The 19901-nt window shown below is 37.8% G+C and overlaps 1 protein-coding gene across 4 annotated transcripts; it reads right to left on the bottom strand.

Annotated features, from left to right (window-relative positions):
• Positions 1-1709: 1709 nt before the first annotated feature.
• On the bottom strand, positions 1710-19687 carry LOC128887256 (uncharacterized). 4 transcript variants are annotated; one of them, XM_054142950.1, is made up of 5 exons: positions 19535-19687; positions 9082-9315; positions 7865-8157; positions 5693-5752; positions 1710-5483 (listed from the first exon to the last, which is right to left on the bottom strand). In XM_054142950.1, exons 1-5 carry the CDS (start codon positions 19538-19540, stop codon positions 5189-5191), a joined length of 888 nt encoding a protein of 295 aa, XP_053998925.1. In that variant the 5' UTR covers positions 19541-19687; the 3' UTR covers positions 1710-5188. The 4 variants fall into 4 exon arrangements, with proteins under 4 accessions (XP_053998925.1, XP_053998926.1, XP_053998927.1 ...); XM_054142951.1 differs by having other exon boundaries at positions 9100-9315; XM_054142952.1 differs by lacking the exon at positions 5693-5752.
• Between the last annotated feature and the right edge of the window lie 214 nt (positions 19688-19901).

Raw genomic sequence — 19901 nt, 5'->3', positions numbered from 1 at the left:
CAAAGTCGCGATTATAATCCTTTTGTCGGAGACTATTAGTTTATAATAGCGCGAGGGTGGAATTAGTCCAGCCAGGCGCGCTCGAATCGAACACACAAACTTTATAGTTAAGTATGAAACGTCTGAACAAGTTGCAAACTTGTCGTTCGCACTAATAAGTTCTTTTTTTAACTCGAACGTCACAATTTTAAAATCGAACATGATTTTACTCCAACGATAGTTTGCGAGAAAACTGCGTATCTCGAATGGTTGGACTTTATCTTACGAAATGTTCTTTTCTAACGATGAATGTATATATATTTTCGTGACTCGCGGTCCGAAAGGGTTGAAAATATTAGTAGCGGCGAAGAGAAAGTGGTGCGACCGAATAACGAGAAAGCACGGCCTAAAGCGGGATTGAAAAATTGGGCAGACTGAATGGATGTAGCGATAGAAGCCACGGAGAACTCGAAACGAACTCTTTTGAAGGAAAGTAGAATTCGAACTCTTCCAATTCATTTAGCGAACCTTCAATTGCTAAAACGATCTTGGTTTCTAATGACGAAACGATTTTTCAACTAACTGGAACTAGAGAAATCGAGCTAGTCATACTGAGATAACAGTAATCCTCGCTTATATGTTACACGCCAGAGATGTGCATTATCTAGATAAAAATATTAATTAAATAAAAAATCGAGTAAAGATACTTTATCTTTATCTTTATTCGATGACTGTCGGATAAAAAAATTTATTCGACGGATAAATTGAATCCCACGTGAAGTAACTTTCTCACTTCATTCACAAATTCCATGCACTGAATGAATAAAAATAATCGCAAGAATGACACAGTACCCTGTAAACGAGAAAGAATCCGTATCATTTATGCGGGGATTACCGTGCAAGTCCCTCGATTCGACACAGCGACCAAACTTACCACTATCGTCATCTTCGTCGATCGTTTTCCTTCAAAAAGGAATCTTTCCTTCGCCAGAGTTTCGGAATCGCACAAAAGGATAAAGCTGGAAAAGGGATTGTCGCGCGATAACTCGATCTCAAATCTTTTCCACTGGTATCGCGTACTTCCAGTTGATATCCCAAAAATCGACACAGTCCCACGCATCTCCGCGCACGGAACAGAGACTAACGATGGAGAGTCCAAGGAAGACAGCGAAACATGGCACACTCAAGCTTACGTTCACGTCGGACCTGGTTGGTGATCTTGTAAAGTAGCAATAAAAGGAACTACGTGTACATACGTTGCGTATTATATTTGAACGACAGGTCGAAAGAATACGAGGGAAGGTGAACGGTTGTCTTTCAAAGTCGTTGGAACTACTAGAAGGGGTTGCAACGACCCGGCCGAATGTGTGTATAGTCGTGTAAGAAGAATTATATCATTGTAGATATCCTAGTACCTTAGATGTGAGACTACGAAAAGGGAACAGTTGTTGTAAACTATCAAAGTATACTTCTTCAGACGGAGTGACACGCCGGGGACACGCGGGGGGCGAGTGGAATCATGCGACTGTAAAATAAACGGCCCCTTTGCCGATGTACACAAATGTGATTATTTTTCTCCCTCGTCTCTGGTCACCTATACAGAATAACACATCCTTTTTTTTTATCGTTGTTAAAAAAAAAGTCAAAAGAATACATAAAGTAATTAGAATGAAAAGAATAACTTTCAATATTTGAATTAAAAGTGTTCCAATAATTTGAGTTGGGAAGTATACAGATGAATCCTTGGAAGAACTTTATTTTCAAATTTATTTCGAACATATTCGAAAGTCCTTTACAGTAAGAAGCGACTGATCGAACAAAGGTATCAAATAATTTGACGATTTTCGTCCTCTCGCCTCTGGAAAAAGAATTAGCTGGCTCGGGAAAATTGAACGAATCAAATTACAGCGTCTAGAGACATTTTGCATTTATCATCTAAGAGTAGCGAAGACCGCGATGTCTTTATAAAAATCATATCTGATATATATTATTCTTTGTTTTCTTTCTTTTTTTGTTTTATGGAAAATCGTGTGCCACTTTGTGGAAAAATATTCTCGATTCGCACGAATTACTTTTTTATCTTACAAATCAGCGAGTCCTAGACCTCAATTATCGTTACACCGCAGAAGTTACATTTTCGTCGAGGTAAAAAAAGGCTTCCTTTCGCGAGCATGTACATCTAATGTTGTACATTAAAAAAACAAGATTGGAATGCAATGTTGTTCTTCGTCAGCGCGACAAGTTCTCAGGATTATTTTAGAAATTTCGTTGCTTATCAATATAAAGAACAACGCCAAAGAAACGAAGACACCACTTTGTAACGTTTGTACACACAGGATGTCTCATAAAATGTGAACGCACCTTTAGAAATAACTTCTATACAGAAAAATAATTTTAAACCAATTTTCTTGTACAAGTTCTTTGTGCTAACCTTCTCAAATTGTAATCGTTTCAGTATTGTGTTAATCTCTACTCAAAATATTATTGGAAATTTATAGAAAGCATTATCAAAGTGTTTCCAAGCAATTCACGAAATCGTGTACAAGGTACAAAGCAAAGCAAGGTACAAGGTAAACATCCACTAGGATACATGTTTATACAAATGCTTTTTGATTACTCTCGTAAATTCATGATCAAATTTGTGCCCAGATTTTATTGGACACCCTGTATATACTTACAATAAACTTATAGCACATGCGTGTACGTGTACAATTCGCGATTATCTTGTGCAAGGTACCAACGGTACGTAATCCTAAGAAAAATATCTCTCAGCATGTTTGCTTTTATGAATGTCGAAACTCGAAATTCCATTGATTCCATTCAAATTAATTCAAACTAAAAAATTGAAACGAAACGCAGAAAAGCATTCTACAGGATGTTGACAAATATGTGAAACTTGTATCGAAATTAATTCTTCGAATGGAAAGCCTTGGATTGCAAAATGGAAAAGGACTTTTTGATTCGATTCGTCACGAGAGATTAATATCAGAGAAATTTTGTACACTTTTATCAGCACCAGTGGAGATTTCGAATTTCATATTGAGACCCATTCACGATATATGTAGATCACACGAGCTGCCTTAATATTACGATTATCGCAAAGCGGGAAGAAGATATCATCGATCTGACGATCGCGTTTGCGACGAAAATTATCGAGCGTTTCGATTTATCGTAAGGACTGAATTCTCGGGAAGGATCCAGCTCGCGCTTCGCTTAAAATTACGGTGTAAATGTTGGAGCGATTGTCGTCGAGAGAGAATCGTGTAAAGCACTTGAAGAGTCACGGATTTTTACCTAATTCGTGCATGCTCGTGCACGTTCGTGTATACAGTGTGGTCGATTTTGTATGGCATACTAGAAACAGGCAACATTTATATCTACCTATTTTAAACAATAGGGTGAAGCGATTAAATTTATTAAATCACTCACATAGTTATTTGTTCTTCATTCAATAAATGTGCCGAGAGAAATGAGACGACGTACATACGCTATGTCATGATTTGACACTCCGATAAGAATGATGTGCAAAATAGTAGTTTAATTTTTATTCTTCTATTCACTTACACCACTATCATTTCAAAAAGAAAACACCAAAGAAATTCATAATTTTTTAATTACCACAAAATGCGAAGGTTGCCTGTTTTTAGCGAACCATTCTGTAGATGAGAGAACGAAAGAGAAGTCCTGGAAGAAATTGGGAGTCCTATACCATTATACGTGCTAATCAGTCTTCGTAAGATCAGCGACGAAATAAAAATCTCTCAATCCTGTCCACGTTCTACTCATTGTTTTACACTTTACTTAATCCAGGACTTATCTTTCCTTCTCCTTGCATCGATTTTTTGAAATTTTCATTCGGACAAAGTTCTAAAAATTACAAAGCTTAGAGGACTTTAGAAGTCACTTTTAAATTTCAAACGTAATAATGCAATGACGAGGATAACTTTTTCATTGAAAGTATTCACTGCATTTTTTATTTTATTATACGTAAGAAAAATACGAGGTAGCTTTTATTTCAGAAATTTTTTATACAATTCTGCTCGCTTATCGATTAAATTGAGTGACTCGTGTGAGTTACCTCGTCCGCTTGAAAACCGTGCAGCAACGATCATTTTTCGATTATCGTCTGCCCACCGTTTTTACATTAAAAAAACGCTCGTTAACGCCTTGGTTAAATATTCAGCACCGTATCAAAATTCCGTATTTTCCGACGAAATTCCGTTTTCATCGTCAGTCGTCGAATACTTGCATTCCGTGCACCCTGAATTGTATACGATCCAAACCGATCAGCGTTCTGTTTTATTGTATCCTGTCAAGCTCGTTCGTTACATCCTATTTTCAACTACGTGTTACTTTCGATACCTCAACATTCGGTATTTATTTTATCATTTAATGTCTCGAGTGGAATTAACCTTCAATAAGTGATTATCACGCGTAAAAGGTTAATTTTTTCGCCACACATGCTCAAGCAATTCGTTCCGCCATTGTAGAGGACTCAAAAGGACTCATTTATCCGCGAAAGGCGATTACAATCTTTGAATATATTATTCCTCGATGATACACTACTTCTGTGAATCCTTTCAGAAGTTCAAAATTAACTCTGTGTTCCAGTCAGAATGGTACCCAGCTGGTAGAATTTTAATAACAGAGAGCTCAAACTATATAACTTTAATTCACACAGCATCAAATCTTCTTAGACATATAACAAAATGGAGAACCTAAACAATTTAAAGAGTTTGCATAATCCCTGAGATTTAGCTAATAATCACCAGTCGCTACAAACTAAAAGCAAACGAAAACACAGCTACCATTCAACTCTAAACGTCCTCAAACCCTCGGTACAAACTCCCGCCGTGATTCACGTCGCTGATCTTCACACTCTCTCAAATTGCAACAGAAATCCTAATCCCCGATCAGTGCCAACATCCCCAAACTTCTTCGAAACATCACCTCAGATCTTCAAACTTCCTCAAATCTATTGGAACACGTACCAAATCTCTCCAAACTTCCACGAACGTGTTCGAGGGTATCGAAACTTACACAAAACTCGCTCAAATTTCGCCAAACCACCGCACACCGTTCACCAAAGCAGAGAGTCAACGCGAATGATCGATCAAAAGGATGATCAACCGTCGAGAGGATCGCCGGCACCCGATCGGCCGAACTCCTGCGAGGAGCCAGGCTGTCGATCGGGTACCAGCAGCCATCCTCACGTCCTCACGAACTTGTACACAACACCGAACACCAACACGCTGACCAGAACCAGCACCAACGCGGTGACCACTTTCGCGAACGCGTTCAAGCCGCTCTCCGTGTGCTGTTGAGGCCTCCTGGTGGGAATGCTCTGCTTCGAGGCCAGCCCGCGGGCCAACGCCGGAAACGCCAGGCTCTGGGTGAAGGTCAGCTTATGCAGGGACTCCGACAAGGAGTACGGACCCACGGAGCCACGTGCTGCTGCCCTCAGGAGGGAGTACTCCAGGTCCAGGGCGTCGAACATGCTGTACCTGTCGATTAAAACAGGTGTTAATTATGGCCATGTCGCGGGGAATTAAGGATGACGACGTTTCGATGTCTTCTCGGGTGTTTGTTCGTGTTTAGGTGGGAGGTAAGCAGGCGAGGGCTTTGAAATCCCTCGGGAAGAGTTCAGGTGTAGTGCTGTTGCAATTGGAGTTAGCTAATTATTGTGGTCTCAAGCTCTTTGATAGTTGTATACCTTGTGTGTTGAGTAGTGACGGGATTAAGCGTCTCGTGAGCAGGTTCAACTCCTGGAAGGCTAGATTCAAGTAGTGTATGAGTATTTTGATAATGAGAACAGTAGTTCTAAGTATTACTAAATGAACACACACATATTTTCATTGTATGTATTACATAATATCAACAATATCTGTGATTTATTTGGTAATATTTTTGTTTACGTTTGGCGTATATACTACTATTACTGTTTGTTTTACATATACAATTTTAGTGTAATGTAAAAGTTCATGTTTATGGTATATATTTGTTTTGAATTTGTCGACATCTTAATCAATTGTCGCTGATTTATATTTAGGCAGTGTATACGCTCAAACTAAAATATATTAAGGTTCTGACTATGAATAAAACAGAAATGAACATAGTTATTATGGACTCGTGTAAACTGTAGGTTTATTTAAACTTGCCTTGTATTTTTTTTTAAGTATACGCCTTTAATAAGTTGCACTAGGAGTTATTTTACATCCTATGTGATATTACCAATAGTAGAACCTAAATTATACACGAGTATCGTGAGTGTAAGTCTAACACTGTGGATAAATTTATTTTGTAAGTACCACGAATTTTCTCATAGCGAACAGTATAGGTTAACAATTTTAATAAAATCCCTGATCTCAATTCTAAGAAATAATTCTTTGTCATCCTTCCTTAGTCTACCATCTCATAGAAAGTACTCAGTAGCTACACATCAGTGGTTCAGACATTCAGGCTAGCTAGATTATAGGTCTAGATTGGGTTTATGCTTCTCACTCACCTCTCCATGACCAAGCCGTTACCTAGGGGATCTTATCAAACATGCTGAGCTTAATCCCATCCCTAATGCCCGGTTCCTGACCGTAGGATAGTTCAATAATCACTTTGCAGATTGCTTCTCCAGAAGCTCAGAGCATTAGATACAAGATTTTAAGCAGCATAGCTTAAACCTTTCCTTGTCCTATTGAAGCTGCTAGGTACAATTATTGATATCAAGAGGGAGTTTTACATTAAGAGAGTAAACAGCTATAAGGGTGGTAAAAATAGTTATTTTTTCTTTAAACACTTTCAAAAATTGATAAAATTATAAATTATGCAACAACTCAGAGTGGCCTTTAAAGGACCTTTTCATCGACGTGGAAGTCAACCAGTTAAACGATCCTAATTCCAAACGTGGCGGCATCGTTCAACCTTCAACCAGCCAGGTGCTTCGCGCCGCTGTAAATTCCGTCGAAAGGAACTGAAAACGTGTGTGCTCCTACGGATCGATTCACTGTCTGGGTGAAGGTTTCGCCCTTGAAACTTCAGAAGGCGATGGAAAAAGTGGGCGCAACCAAGTGGAAACGACTTCCGTCTCGGCAGTGGGAAACTACGAGGTCCGAATTATACGGAATACTCGCTCGCGATTAATATTGCTGGCTACATAATGAAGGAGAGCCTAGTCCACGTGCTCGGGGTAGTCGCTCGTTGTATTTGCATGGTGCCAGGGTCGCGCCTTGACAAGAGCCAAGATCTACGTCAGAACGTGTCAGCCCGAGGGATTATTTCCAGCTCCACTTTCCCCGTTCCGCAATTTCACGGATCGAGAACAGAGACCCCCCTCTTTCAGAGGTGACGATGCTGGATCTGGAATGCTGGCTTTCATTTTTCTGCAGATCTACACCTCCGCGATCACAAAGGGAAATGAAATCGGGATTCCAGATTTCGTTCGCAATTTTCAGATCGACGATCGAGAATATTTCGTGGAAGAGGGAATATCTGCAAGGTACCACACTCTAATTTTTATGGAACCTTGAAGGTTTGTTGAGTAGACAAAAGTTGGAGGTGTGAGGATTTTTTTTAGATGAAAAAATTGTTTGAATATACAATCTAAAATAGTTGATACAGACCAAGTAGTCAAAAAATGTTCCCTACGCACAAGATCAACTCTCTAAGCATTTTGTTAACCTTGAGAAGGAATGTCAAAGTCTCTGTTCTCCCTATTACACTATCATCCCTTACACAAGAACTTACGATAGAAGAAGAATAAGAAGTTCTCAATAAAGGATCCATTTTAGGTCGAAGTAAGCCTCCGAAAGTTTCAAAACGGAGGATTCTGGTAATTATCGATTACAGAAAAAGACCAATGAACATTTCACAGAGGTTTAATCAGTAACTTTACCTGCTGCTGCGTCTTCTGTCTTGGGAGTGCATCGAGGCGATCGCGGAGCTTGGCATGGAGCGCAGACTGCTGGTGGTCGAACTGGAAGGACTGGGGGGCAGAGGGGGCGGTTCCTCATCAATGGATGTCCTGTCCGGAGTTGGCGGGTTCTTAGACCCGGAATTGTGGTGATTGTGATGCAAATGATGCAGCTGCAGCCGAGCATGGTCCGGATGAAGTAAACTGGCGCGTCGGGACTGCTGAGGCGTCACAGCGGGACTGCTACTCGCAGCGCCGCAGGGCGACGGCGATGCCTTTTAAAAAATCATCCGTGTGATGTATTAAGCTCACCGACGCCATAATCCACTATTTTCTACTAAATTCATCGTCCGTTATCCACATAAGCCGTTTATTTTAAAAGTGTCATGTATCGTTTTTTTAAAAATGTGAAGTTACTGATAAAATTTGATACAATTTATTGATACGCCTTTACTTAAAAAAGATTGCAGTTAATATGTTGAAAACTACTGATATAGCAACAAAAGTTGTATGAATTATTCATTGAAGTTGATAAGTGTCCAGATATTTATGAACGAGGGTGTAAATCCTTCCATTTGTACGCTCAAGTTTCAAAGCTGAAATCATGAAGGGAATCTTTCCAACTGGTCGCAGAATGACCTCACGTGTACTCCAAAGCGGTCATTCATCAAATCTACAGTGCGATAGACTTTATGGCAACGACGGCGACATGGTGCCGTTCAACATAGCCAACCAGTACGATAGGTAGCACAACAACTCCAACATACTTCATAGTTATCGTTCTACCGTCGTATAAATCATAGTTGGATCTTATCGCACGTTAAATCGTTACGTCAAAGACCACTGTATCGATACCAGAGCTACACTTTCTCCCAGAACTTATCCTTTTTTCTCTATTATACAGTAGAAATATACTTTTCCCATATTAAATCTTATTCTTTCAAATGATGAGAAGGAGTGAGTTAGAAATGAAGGCAAAAGTGTCGAACTCTTAACATGTCAACAAATCGAGCACCTGTCGCTAAAAAACTATCTGTCAAGGCAACAGAACATTCTGCTAATGGAATGTTCATATAAACATGTTCGAATACACGGAGCTCTACTGTATTGCAGTTACCGACGAATATAGGACCCAACAATAAATTGCAATTTATTGATCTTGGGAAGTAGTTATGGGGGTTGATGGAAACTACACGTACATCCGTCGCGAAGGCTACCTGGATGGAGTCGATCCCACTGTCGTTCACGTTGTCCTGGACATCTGGGAACACAAATGCCTGCGCTTGTCCATCCGCCTCGCCCCTTGGCGAGTCGCTCGGCCATACCTGCAGCAGAGGAAGTCCGCCACGTGTCTCTACGTTCACTTCCGCGGTGACGACGTTGGTCTGCTCACCCGTACCGAGGCACAGCCTGCTCAGCTCTCTCAGTGGCTTCTGTTGAACAACAACTATTTACTCACACCTGGATTAACAGATACAACGAAAACCTAAAAATTAATCGCGCTATTAAAGAGGGAATTGCTTTTCTAAGATTGGAAATCTTTTTTATTTTCGAACAGCCGAAATTCATGTCCCGTTATATGGTGAAAAATGCTGTGAGGCGATGAAATTGGTGGGTGGTAACAAAATAAATATGTCCCGTTACACAGTTTGAAAAGTGGAGGGAGAATGCGATGAACTTAGTATCTCCGACATAATTAAACATTTATGATACATACAGCATCATTCAGTGTTTGATTAAACATTAATAGCAATTACGATTCAGAATAAGTATTCGTTCTAAATAACAAGACATCCTCTGATATAACTATATTTCTGTCCTGATAATACCGTTCCGCGGTTATGTCACTCACACGCGTGCAACCACGTTATGCACATACCATTTACGTCACGTGAGACCTGTCGCTGGCTCGAATTGATTCGCCCAATGAAAATGTCTGCGGAAATATCATCGCGGACAAGCGAGTTTGGACGTGTATTGTACCAATTGCCTGATCACATTATCATTGAATTATTCATCGGCAGTTGCGTCGGATATTGTGAAACAAAATTACTGCAACAATTGTCCCTATTATCGCGCTAATTAAATAATAACGAAGATATGAGTTTGTGATGTTCGTAGCAAGTATTCTTATTTTGTCAATGTTAGCATACAGTTTCTACGTTAAATTTAGATAGAATTTATATTATCCATTGGATGATTGATTTAATTTTGATTAAATAATAAATGTCATGCGTGATAAGTATTAGATAGTATATTATGTATAATGAAGTGCAATGATATTTGTCTTCTATATGTATATTATGTATATATGCATACAGTTGTAAGAAATCTAAACGTGCGTTAAATTTATCGAACGTTTAGTTCCACGTCTGCATCGAATTCGACTTTTACCACAACCGTGGATGGACAAAGCGAAAACTCGAATCAGCTTATCGACTTTGAGTCCTGAAAGCTTCCTGTAATTCCTTCCATCGTTTATAATAATGGAACAATTAATCTGCGCCCACAAAATATACAAAACTCGCATATTCGGATTAAAGCATTCAACGGTGCGTGTATCGAATAAGTGGATGCTTTGGATGAATAATTCATGAAGAAATGTATGGTCATTTCAGATAATAATTGTGTATTCTGTTTCAAATATGCCTTTAAATTAAACAACGGAACATGTGCGTTTTGTTACAAAGAGAATTATTTATGAATATACATTTCTAAAGTAGACACCCACAATTATAAAGAAATACTTTTAATTAAATTCCCGTGTGATTCAGTACAAGTGTTTATGTATCTTATCTTTAATAGTTTTGTAACAAAATTTCAACTTTGTAGACATTTTTACGAGTTTCAGTTTGCCAGCTAACGTGTTAAAAATGGCATGATAGTTTGTTCGACAAAGGTATCCTTCATGTAGCTTTAATAATGGCGCCATTAACTTGAAAACTCGTGACAATGCATCCCATAAATAAATCCAATGCGAACTTTCGATTCGACGAAAGTTTGAAAGTCTTCGACCTCAGCCAACCCCATCGCCCCCGCCCAGTCTTCCTGAAATATTCTCAGGATCGGATTTTCATTAAGGCATGTTTACAGTGACGCGATGAAGGTCACTACGCGGGTAACACGGCTCGATTCTTTGCAACCCTATGACGTAGGATGGACGCACGAGAGGATTTTTGCAGCAACAGTTCGCCGGTAATATTTATCATGGCGTGGTAATAAAAGTGCAAAGTTCGCCACACAATTCAATTTCTTTTCCAGCAACTTGTATTTAAATAACTGCGTTACGATTATTTAACCCCTTGAGGGACGAATTTTAAATGAACCTTAAATAAACAAACACACACAAACCAAAGCAATTTTCATCTGTGAATGGATTATAAATTATGTAACTATTTTGCAGGAGTTTTTTTTTAAAGGAATGTTCTTCAATATTCTTAATTAGAATATATGTTTAAATAAGATATGTATATACGTAAATGATTGGATATTTTTGTAAATTTAACTTTGGAGCTTCTTAAAAAGCAATTAGATTGTCAATAATAAGTCGAACAGTTTTCATTTCAATAACATTTTGTTTTCTTATAGCGGAGAATGATTGAACAGCGCCAACATCATTTGAGTATGAATATTCAAGTACGGATAAATTCATTTTTTAATTGATGATGATATTTAAATGACAAGCGATGTAAATTTTACCGTTTCCAGAGATTTTTTTATCGCTATATAATTAGTCCGACCTCGTACAAAAAAAAAGAAACCGGTGGTCAAACAGACGCGACGTTGCGAACGCAGATCGATAGAGCGCAACCAGGAAGCTCCGTAATGAAGGTAGATGGTTCTTCATAGGTTTCCCATGCTGCGAATGGGAGCCACCTGCATTCCATATTTGCAAAAAGTGGACCGTTTGCTTCGAGACAAATATCACAATGGACTCGTGAGATGGTAAGGGGTTAAGCTAACATTTCCAGCTGACTCGAGAAGATTGGCCTATGGATACTGTGGCTACTGTTAACCGATTCAGGCTACGTTTCCATTATGGTTATCGCAGACAGAATAAATTTAATTTAATTGTCAACGATATTCAAAAGGTAAAATCTAATTTTTTGTTAGATAATAGATATTCCCTTCAAAGCGTCCTTGATTGCTTTACTTTTGAAGAGAATCGTCATCGTAAGTCAAACGTCGATAATACGTATGTTTTATCTAAAACTAGATTACACATCCTATTTTATTAGAAAAAATATAAAATAAATGAATATTAATTATCTATTCTTTTAATTGTAAAGTATGGTGGCTTTGGAATGTAAGTGCTCTCTAAAGTGATCCAAATATAAAGTTCGTATTATTTTGTGTACCTCATAGTCATTGTTCCACTAGTTATATTCACCGAAAACATTTGTTGAGCTCGAAAATATTTACTAAACTTTTAAGTAGAAACGATGCTGGATAATAAGAACACGAGTTATTCTTACCGAAGAAAAGAACTTATTGTCAAATTCTATTTACAAATGTCTTATAAACCTAAGAAACAATAAGATCCAATCATGAATCTTATAATTTGAAATTTACTTCACGATATTGGTTACTGGGTTTAACCTTGTTGGAATGAAATTACAGGATTGTCTTACTTTATGAAGCAAGGAAGTGTCAGACAGACAATGGATTCTTTTCTATTGTCATGGTGTTGGGGACCTGTGACAATGCTTTTTGTGACACTTTTTGCAAGGGGTGGATCTGTGGCAAACAAAGCGCCACTGTTTGAGCGAAACAAGAACTTGGCTGCGGTCCAGGCGTTTATATGAGAAAAATGAGCCGTCAGAAAGGGTGCTGACAATAAACAGCTGCTGAAAAAAATAGGAAATTTGCCTAATCCTTCCTATTTATAGTCGACAGTTACTGTCTCTCACGCAAAGCTCCGTAATTACCATGTTTGTGGATGAAAATAAGAATATTAAGAATATTTATGAAAACAAGGGCAAAATAGAAACAGTTTCTATCTTCATTATTTTTTTTTTAATTTTAATATGTATTATTACTTTAGTTCAATATTCTTAAAATATTCTTTTGAATAGCGAACTGTCAGTGATTTTTAAGTAGTAATTGCTAGTATTTCTCAAACAATTTCAGAAAAATAATAAGGAACAATGTATCGAGTGAAAAACTGCTATTGGATAAATGTATTCGATTATGTTTAGGAAACGAGCAAGTGTTCCAGCTTTTGTCTAATTGTGAGTACCATTTGTCACCAATTTTTCAATTTTCTTATCACACAGCATCCGTACCATTCGATGAAATTATCTACAGTGAATTCGTAGTGCTCGTGAATTGGAACAATAGCTCTTTTGTCACTGAATAGAATAGGCTGTACAGAACACACACACACACGCGCGCGCGCGTGTGGACAATTTTATCAGACAACTGAAATCTTCGCAAGTTACTGTGTTTTCACCGTGATTGTAATAATTTTACTTAAAAAATTAAAATTACAACAGTTACAATTATATTTTTACAGATTAATTTCCTTTTCTCCTGAATTACTATGTATTAATTGTATTCATCTTAATTTCAATACATAACATATAAATATAAACATTTTTTTTCCCCAAAGTGTTTATTATTTCAATTTTGTCCTCAATTTCTGCAATTTTTTTTTTAACAAAATCAATACAAATGAAATACAAATGAAGCGCTAATTTTTCTAGAAACTTGTCCAGTTTTCCGATGAAAAATCGTCGTTTAATTTGTCACGCTTAATCCCAGCGTCAAGCAGCGAATTAATTTTACACAGTCGCTCCTCCGCCTGCATCTGAGAGTCCATTAAAAAATTCACGACGCGTCTGGTATATTAAAATGCCGGAAATTAATTGATCGCGTACCCTCGACTCGCCGGGAATATTAAAAAGTTCGCTGCAGCATGGAATGGGGATAAATATCTTCGCTGCAAGCTCGCCGCAATATCTGCGGCCTAATAAATTGTAAATTTGCCAGGGTATTCTCGCGCAACGAGGGAAGTGAAAAGTTTCGATGATTTTCATCTTCTTCTAACCATCCGCGCCCTCGAGTTTGTTAGCTCGCTACGCGACCATACATTAGGAATATGCTAATTGGAAAATGTAAAGGACGATGTTTAACAATTTAATTTGGAGAGTAACATTACTTACGAAGAAATTTCTGTAGCAAGAATAAAAACGGGGGTTGTTATCATTTCACGAAGTGTACTTATTTGATTATCTCATTTAATATTTGTACTAACCCTTTTATAATCACTAAAATAAATAGCAGATATTATCGTCACTAAATTGCGGATATTTATGCATTTATGACAAATGTAAATACGTAAAAATATACAAGGATATGTACAAATGCATAAATGTGTAAGAAATTAATAGTAAAAGACACGTTACAACGTGTAGAAGACAATACATAGTGCAATATAAGTTTCTGTACTTTATCTGTGTCTACAAAAATAGGGATTTGAAAAAACATTCGCTGTCCAATCATCGCATTCAAGATTTTCAAATAGAATCATTGGTATCTATGATTCAATACTAACATCGCTATTTTTAAACAATTATCCTACATAATTACGTTTAACGTCAATTTTGGAACAAAATGTCGCTATACCCTTTAACCATTTCGATATTGTTTGATTTCAATACAATAAAAATTAAATGACAAATGCTTCACACCCTCCAAACTATCGAGTAATGTTCCTCGCTAAATAAAACAAGTACTTGAAATACAATTTCTTACTGATAAAACATCTGTAACTTGCATCAAACTATCCTGCTTCTTTACGGTTCTCCGATATCCCAATTCTCATCAAAATTAACAAACACTCGCGAGTGGTTTAAATAATTCCCTAGATTAGCAACAAAGCATCACTATCCAGACTAAATTATCCAGGGACACTTCCTTTTAAACTAGCTTACTCTGCACTTTGGCCGCCGTGGCTCGTCTAATCCATTAAAAATTTCATGAAGCCGAGCAAGCAGGAGGCGAGCCCGTAATCGCAGCTAATGATTTGCAAAGCGTGTCGAACGGACAGAGAACGATGTTCGTGACCGTGACTGAAAGATTCTTGGCTCGTGCGGCCTTGACACGGCACGGTCGATGAAGGGAAGGAAAAAGGGGTTGCTTTTCCTTCCACGACGCCTCCACGCGTGTAAACAGAAACACCTCTGTCGTGAGAACCGGTGTTCGATTAATCTTTAAGTGTCAATTATGACAGAAAGTCGCCCAGCTACTGGGCCTTGTTGAAAATTTCTTTTTCACCTCGAAAAGGAAAAAAAGAGTAGACACACGACAATTAATAAATTCCAGGAGGTAGATACTGGAATCACAACGTCTATAAATAAATAAAGCTCCTGGTAAATGAAGTGTTAAATTTGCCAGTGATACAACACGCCTACATGGCCGCAAGATGAATAGATGTCATGGGTCAAGATCAATCAATTTTTCTTTTTCTTCTTTTGTTGTTTATTTTAGTCCTGAGCAATTTGTCCCCAAAGAAAGCATTTTTTATCGAATGGACTGAACGAGAGAGCATTGAAAAAGTTGGGGATTATTGGCGCAGACATTGATTGAAATTCGAGGCTTTCGAACCGAGGGTGAGAATGTCAAAGGGAACTCGAGCCGCAAACTCTTTGGAAGCCAGCAGAACGGCTAACTTCGTGATGTTGTGTTAGGTGATGGAGAAAGAGGAGTTTATTTTTGGCCCGATTTCGTGAAACCCGTCATCGCGTGGACACACCGAGGGGATGAAATTTCCACTCTTTCAATCACTCGCATACCTTTATAATTTCAAATATGAGACAATTTTTAAATTAATTATGAAGAATTTTCTCATTTCTCAGATCGCTATATAAACAACTGATGGGCAAACGTTTTAGTCTGGAACGTAAATTATAAAATTATCTCATCATTAAGGATCAACAATTTTTTATATAAATTTTTTAGACTGTAGTAAACTATTTAAAAAATATATGTAAAATATGAATATATATAAATCCTAAAACGTGCGATACATGTTAATGTTCCCTATACCTGAGGGTTAGAAATTATGTAAAATGTTGAAACCAGTTACTCAAAATAAAGAATTATAAAATTATCCAACTAATGAGGCCTAAAAACTCCGAATGATAAAATTATGAAAAACTATGAAAATAAAAACACTGTAGCATAATTATATTTTCCAAACCCCAAGTTACCCGAATAACCTTTTTCGGAATACGTTTTTCGACGAAAAGAAATCGGGGATCAAGTAAGTTAACAGCAGTGATAAAAATGGGAAAACGCACGAAAAAAGTTCGACGATCTCGCTGACAGGAGTTAGTTTCCTTTCAGAAAATGTTACGACGCGACAACAAAAATACACCTTTTCAGAAATTAATTAAAAGGATCGCTTACAGAATAGTCAGTAGCAACGCTGATACGCCGAATGTTTTCAAAGGGAACCGGAGACATCACCCGACGTTATTTCGCTCTGATAGCGAAACTGTAAAAAGAAGAGAAAGAGAATCTCGTTAAGCCTCGGCGAATCGTCGCCCTTTTCATTCCGAAAACCGAGCCAGTCAGCCGCAGGGTAACCAAGAACTAAGGGAAACGATTGGAGGCCGTTGTTATCAAGGTTACTTCCTCTTTTCCTAGTTGTTTTTACGAGGCGTTCCTATGTTTACAAATTGATTCGACATATAGTCGACATAAGTTTAGTGTTGGCTTTTCATTTTACATGACGTTTATATCTGCCTTACAGACTGAGAAAATTATTGTTGAATAACATATATTCGCGTGGTAAAAATGTCCCGAGGGTGGTTTATAAAGGGGTTATTTTTAAGAGGTCCTAATACTTTCGCAATTTTCCAAGTTTTAAAATTTGTTTAGAGATGATTATTTTAGGAAACTGTATTTTATGAATGAATTTAACGAATAAAATTATAAGGGAAGTTATTTCAAGAAAATCGACTATACTACGATGATGATCCGTTCATAATTGAAGGAGAAGCTGTTTTATTTTTTTTTTTCAGAAAGTACAGTTTATACGTGCAGTCTACGATTATACAGTTTTATAAACTGGATAAAGAAGACAGCAATGAATGATTTAGGAACAACGCGGAGGAAAATTCAATATCAAGATTTCCTCAATATAGATATCGACGTTCAAAAAACAACATCAATTAAGAAAGCTTCTTGTATTTTTAATATCAACAAGGTAACAACACCAGGTAACAAGGTTAGCTAAAGAAGAACAACTTAATAGCGTCGAACAACAATTTAGTTTCAACGGAGCTCGAGGAAACTTGAAGAAGCAGTCGACGAAGAGTAGCAAGAAGAAAACCTTCTTCAACCTCAGGTTCCAAGTGAACGATTTAGTTTGAAGAGATTTTGAAGAAGCAGACTTTGCTGAGAAAATACACCAACTTCGTTTCAAAACGGATTAGAACTCGTTGAAGTTGAAGCTCCTTGAATCCCTGGAAGACCAAAGTAAATGATTGAAATAAAAATACGCGAATTAATACAAGCATGATCCTATGGTATTTCAAAGGTCACCGGAAACAATCCCCTCACCATCAAAGAGCTCGTAGCGAACGGTAACATCGCTATTCGATTTCTGTGAAGCTTAACCTTTTCAGAGATGAGTTATTTTCTTTGAAGTTTATGAAAATTCAATTATGTTATCAGGAAATTTAATTGTGAATAATTTAAATGCTACGTGCTACGAATTTGACCATTTGATACTTTGAAGGAAGAAATATAAATTTGACTGGGATATAAATAATCAAACGTTATTAGTATTTCAATTTCACTTCAACGAACATAAGCTCTTCAAAGACGAATTAATAGATTTAAGATCAATTTATGTACATTGGAAAATACTAAAAACAAGATGTGATTTTGTTTCTCACCAAGCACTTTGTAAAACGCATCGACACAAGTTTACCTCCCAAGTATAAAGAGACCAATACATCCACAAGTAAATGTAGAATTTATTGGATAAAGTTCAAGCTACAGATTTAAATAACAAAATGTTTCAAACTTCATCTTACAAGATACTTCAGAACCTGACCAAGATCAATACTAAGTTCCAAAGAAAGCATGACTACCAGGAATAACCGATGAAGAGCGAACTTTGATAAACTTCCTCAACGTTTACTCGGTGACGCTTCACGCTACAATAAAAGAAACCTTTACCAAACTTCTGAGAAACACGAAACTACCGGGAGTAGGCAAATTTCATTTCATTTAGATTTCATCTTGTTTTCAAACGAACAAAGTGTTTCGTTATTTTGTGATTTCAAATTTAACAATATAAATCATTCTCAAAATGGTATGTTACAACAAGAGTTTATTTTAAGAAATCTGAAATAATAACTGCACGTGAGATGTACAAATCGTGCATGGAACATTCGAAACAGTCTCTGTAGATACCTGAATCGGAGTTCAAGAAACTGTCGACCCAGAAACACCACGCTAAATCTCCGCCCTTCGCTATTCAATCATTTCTTTCACGTACTTTTTACCCTTCTATCATCCCATGAAACAAGAAACATAAGACCATGCTTAATATAGTAGCTATCACATTGAATTCTAGCATCAAAATCTCTTCAATGTCATTCTAAATTGGAGATTCATGGAATGTGATTCACTCTAAAATTCAAGATAAATTAATTACAAACGCAGGATTCGCAAAACGGATGTAGAAGTTGTACAGAACAGAGACACTCCATTCACCTTTGTCGATATTCACAGTGCTTAAAAATTCTTGTATCTTCGACCCTCTTTTTGATTCCTTTCTGATCCACCAAAATCAAAGAAATGCTCTCCCAAACACAGAGCGCTCCAATAGCATCCATATCCTCATCGTCAGGACTCAATTAATACTCTCTTCAACCTTCAATTTTCCGATGGAACCATTGAAAAAAAGGATCACGTTTATTTACGATACTGACACGTCGAAATAGGACAAAAAATTTACCCATAAAATAATAAAGGAAGACTCCAAACCTTCAGATAAAATGAATATAATCTCGAGATTTAATTTCAATTCAAATCCACGAAACACACAAAAAGCAATTAAATCCTCGTGAAACCTTCATACCAAATTAACAAAATCTCATAGAACTCATCCTAAGACATGTACACATCGAATAACAAAGAAAGACTCATTCCAAACCACTATATAAAATAAACTTCAACATAAATTTGAGATTTAATTTCAAATGAAATCCCCGAATCACACATAAAGCAATTAAAACAATCTTCGTGATACCATCAAATAAACAAAAATCTGGAGCATCGAGAAACCTAAGGAACTCGTCCTAAGGCGTCTATAAATCAAAGAAGATCCACTCCAAATAGAATAATAACATTTTCAAGAGTAAACTCCAAACGAACTTCACCAATTGCACACAAAACAATTAAAACAATCCCGATGAATCGAATCCTTGAATCTAAGGAAACGTTTATCTCCGAAGCACAGTGTTCCGTTAACCTTCACATCCTTATCTTTAACACTCTCTTCCTAGGGAACGATCAGAAAAAGGATCACGCTCACCCCAGTAACTGACCCGTCGAACTCGACCAGGAGGAACCGTGACGCGACCTGGTCGCGCGGAAACAGGACGCGTTTGATGTCATCGAGCGACCCACCTGCATGCTTCCGGGGCCGAGCTCATGGCCAAGGGTTACGGCACGATCCTTCGACTCGTGCCCAGGTGCCTGCTTCCAGGAAATATCGGCTCCTCGATCGACGTCCTAGGGGGTTCAAACTGCGACTGGTTCCGCTGGTCGGGACGCTCTAGACAGAAGCGTGCTCCGCAAGAGAGGGGGATGGGGTTGCCTTGGTCCGGTCGCTCGCAGAGGGTGGGGATGGATGGGCTCTCTATCGCTGTAGGGGTGACAGAGGTCCACCACCGCGGGTTCTGACGAGTGTTTGATTTACCCTCGTATCTCACGACGAGGATTGATCGTTACCAAGCAACATTTGACTTAAATGTTCGACCGGGGGATGAAACGT

The sequence above is a fragment of the Hylaeus anthracinus genome, unplaced genomic scaffold (genome assembly GCF_026225885.1).
Source record: "Hylaeus anthracinus isolate JK02 unplaced genomic scaffold, UHH_iyHylAnth1.0_haploid 11985, whole genome shotgun sequence".
In the NCBI taxonomy this organism is placed as follows: domain Eukaryota; kingdom Metazoa; phylum Arthropoda; class Insecta; order Hymenoptera; family Colletidae; genus Hylaeus; species Hylaeus anthracinus.
Note: the sequence above shows the minus strand (reverse complement) of the source record. Positions and strands in the feature narration are given on the sequence as shown.